Raw genomic sequence first — 1,993 nt, forward strand, 5'->3', positions numbered from 1 at the left:
GGTGCTGGAGGAATGGGGGGACTCGAGGAGCTGGAAGGGCTTTTCCAACCCAGACGGTTTGGTGGTGCTGTGGGTGGGCATGGACAGAGCTCCCATGTGTGCACCCTCCTCTTGACAGGCAGTGCAACAAGACCTCCGTGGGCAGTGGCAGTTGCGACCTGATGTGCTGTGGCCGTGGCTACAACACCTACACGGAGGAGGTAGTGGAGAGGTGTCACTGCAAGTACCACTGGTGCTGCTACGTGGTGTGCAAGAGGTGTCGGCGGAAGGTGGAGAGATACGTCTGTAAATAGCACCAGAGGCATCGCCGCAGGCTGGAGGGCTCTTGTGCTGGCATCCTCTGGGCACAGCTGGAGACCGAGTGCCGGCCGCACAGCTCTGAGCTCCGACGAGCAGGGGGCTAGGCGGGAAGGCTGGACTCCCGCGTTAACCCGGAAGACCTCCGACTGCGCGATGCACTGTGCACAGCTGGAGACCGAGTGCCGACCGCACAGCTCTGAGCTCCGACGAGCAGGGGGCTAGGCAGGAAGGCTGGACTCCCGCGTTACCGCGGAAGACCTCAGACTGAGAGATGCTGGAGGCCAACCTCTGCTCCGTCTCTCCAGGACAAGACAAAGGGCTGCGCTCCTGCAGCTGTCCGGGAGCATCCAGCCCTCTGTCTCCGGCTGGGGACAAGCCATTTGTCACCCTGCATGTGCAAGCCCTTTTCTCCAGGGGTGAATGGGGACCCTGGGCTGCCATTGTCTCTTTGCAGGAGGTTCCTGACAGTGGCCTGAAAGCTGGGAGTGATGGATGGGAAGGAGGGTAGAGAGCTGTCCATCAGGAAGAAAGCTGCTTCGGGTGAGGGGGTCACGGGCAGCTCCTTTGGGGACAGGTTTCTGTTCCTCCTCAGGGGCCAATACTGGTCCGGCGCCTTTTGTGGCACCTGAAATGAAGACCAGGCTTGGACAGGGGCAGAACCAGGTACTGCTCCAGGAGACACAACTCATCGATCCTCCCCATGACCTAGGTGGAGGTGGCTGCTGCGATCCCAGTAAGGAGCCTTCATCTTCGACTGGTGATGGCACGCAGAGCCAGGGGCAGGAGCAGTCCCGGAGGCAGAACTGCACCCAGCAGCCTCGTACAAACGAGAGAGCCACGGCAGCGCTGTAGCTGCTGCCCTCTGGCTTGTGCTGGAGCTGGAAGCCCACTTCAACACGTGGCATATTCACGGCTTGTCCTTCCTGCGCCCTCTTTTAGAGCACTCAGGTCTTCAACCCACTGCCTCCAGCCCCTGTGCCGGGCGTGCTGCACCCTGCCCTGGAGAAAGGACGGGACTCCAGGCCCTGGGGAATGAGGATGGACCTTTAGTCTCTGAGCTTGACCTGAGCAGCATTCTGGGGTGTTTTCTAAATAAAGGTATTCTGTCGTACCGCTGCTCTTGTGGCTGGAAACTGAGGCAGTCCGCGATTGTTTTCCGATCCTTGTGAACGTGGGCTGGAGCAGCTGAGAGTGCGTGTGTGAACAGCGCAGAGTCGGGAGCAGGGGTGGGGGCTCCGACATCCCCTGTTTCCCCTTGTGCCGGATCTGGCCAAGACCCTGCATGGGATGAGAGAGTCCTGGCCACGCAGCCTGCAGGTGAGTCTAACCCCACGGGAGCTGAGGAGAACCCGCAGCTCAAGGATGGGCTGTTGTGGTGGAAATCTCAGGGCAAAATTGAAGTGGCCCAGGGACCGGGGCATCTTTGTGTGCGCTTTGTGGTTTGCACCGAGCGGAGCTGGCCGCATCCTGCCCCGAGCCCAGCTGTACCATTGCTCATTTCCAGAGGCACGCGATCATTTTGAACAGCCTCTGCTGGGCCATGGGACCCATTCAGGAGCTCTTCTTGTAAACCCTCCCCTCCCCTGCGTGTGCTCCGGGTTTCTGGACAAACAGTGAATACAAGCCCAGAGTCCAAGGAGGCTTGAGACCAGCCTGGGAGCTGGGCGTTGGGGTGCTGGGGGTGAAGCATGTG

The 1,993-nt window shown here is 60.4% G+C and overlaps 1 protein-coding gene across 1 annotated transcript in view; it reads left to right on the forward strand.

The window, feature by feature from the left end:
• Nucleotides 1-293, forward strand: part of LOC104500977 (protein Wnt-11b-like) — a 2,982-nt gene extending 2,689 nt beyond the window's left edge. Inside the window, exon 5 of the mRNA XM_010144715.1 lies at nucleotides 119-293. Within this exon, the coding sequence (XP_010143017.1) occupies nucleotides 119-293 (175 nt within the window). The remainder of the gene's footprint in view (nucleotides 1-118) is intronic.
• The last annotated feature ends 1,700 nt before the right edge of the window (nucleotides 294-1,993 follow it).

Source organism: Buceros rhinoceros, unplaced genomic scaffold (assembly GCF_000710305.1).
Source record: "Buceros rhinoceros silvestris isolate BGI_N320 unplaced genomic scaffold, ASM71030v1 scaffold17920, whole genome shotgun sequence".
Classification (NCBI taxonomy): Eukaryota; Metazoa; Chordata; class Aves; order Bucerotiformes; family Bucerotidae; genus Buceros; species Buceros rhinoceros.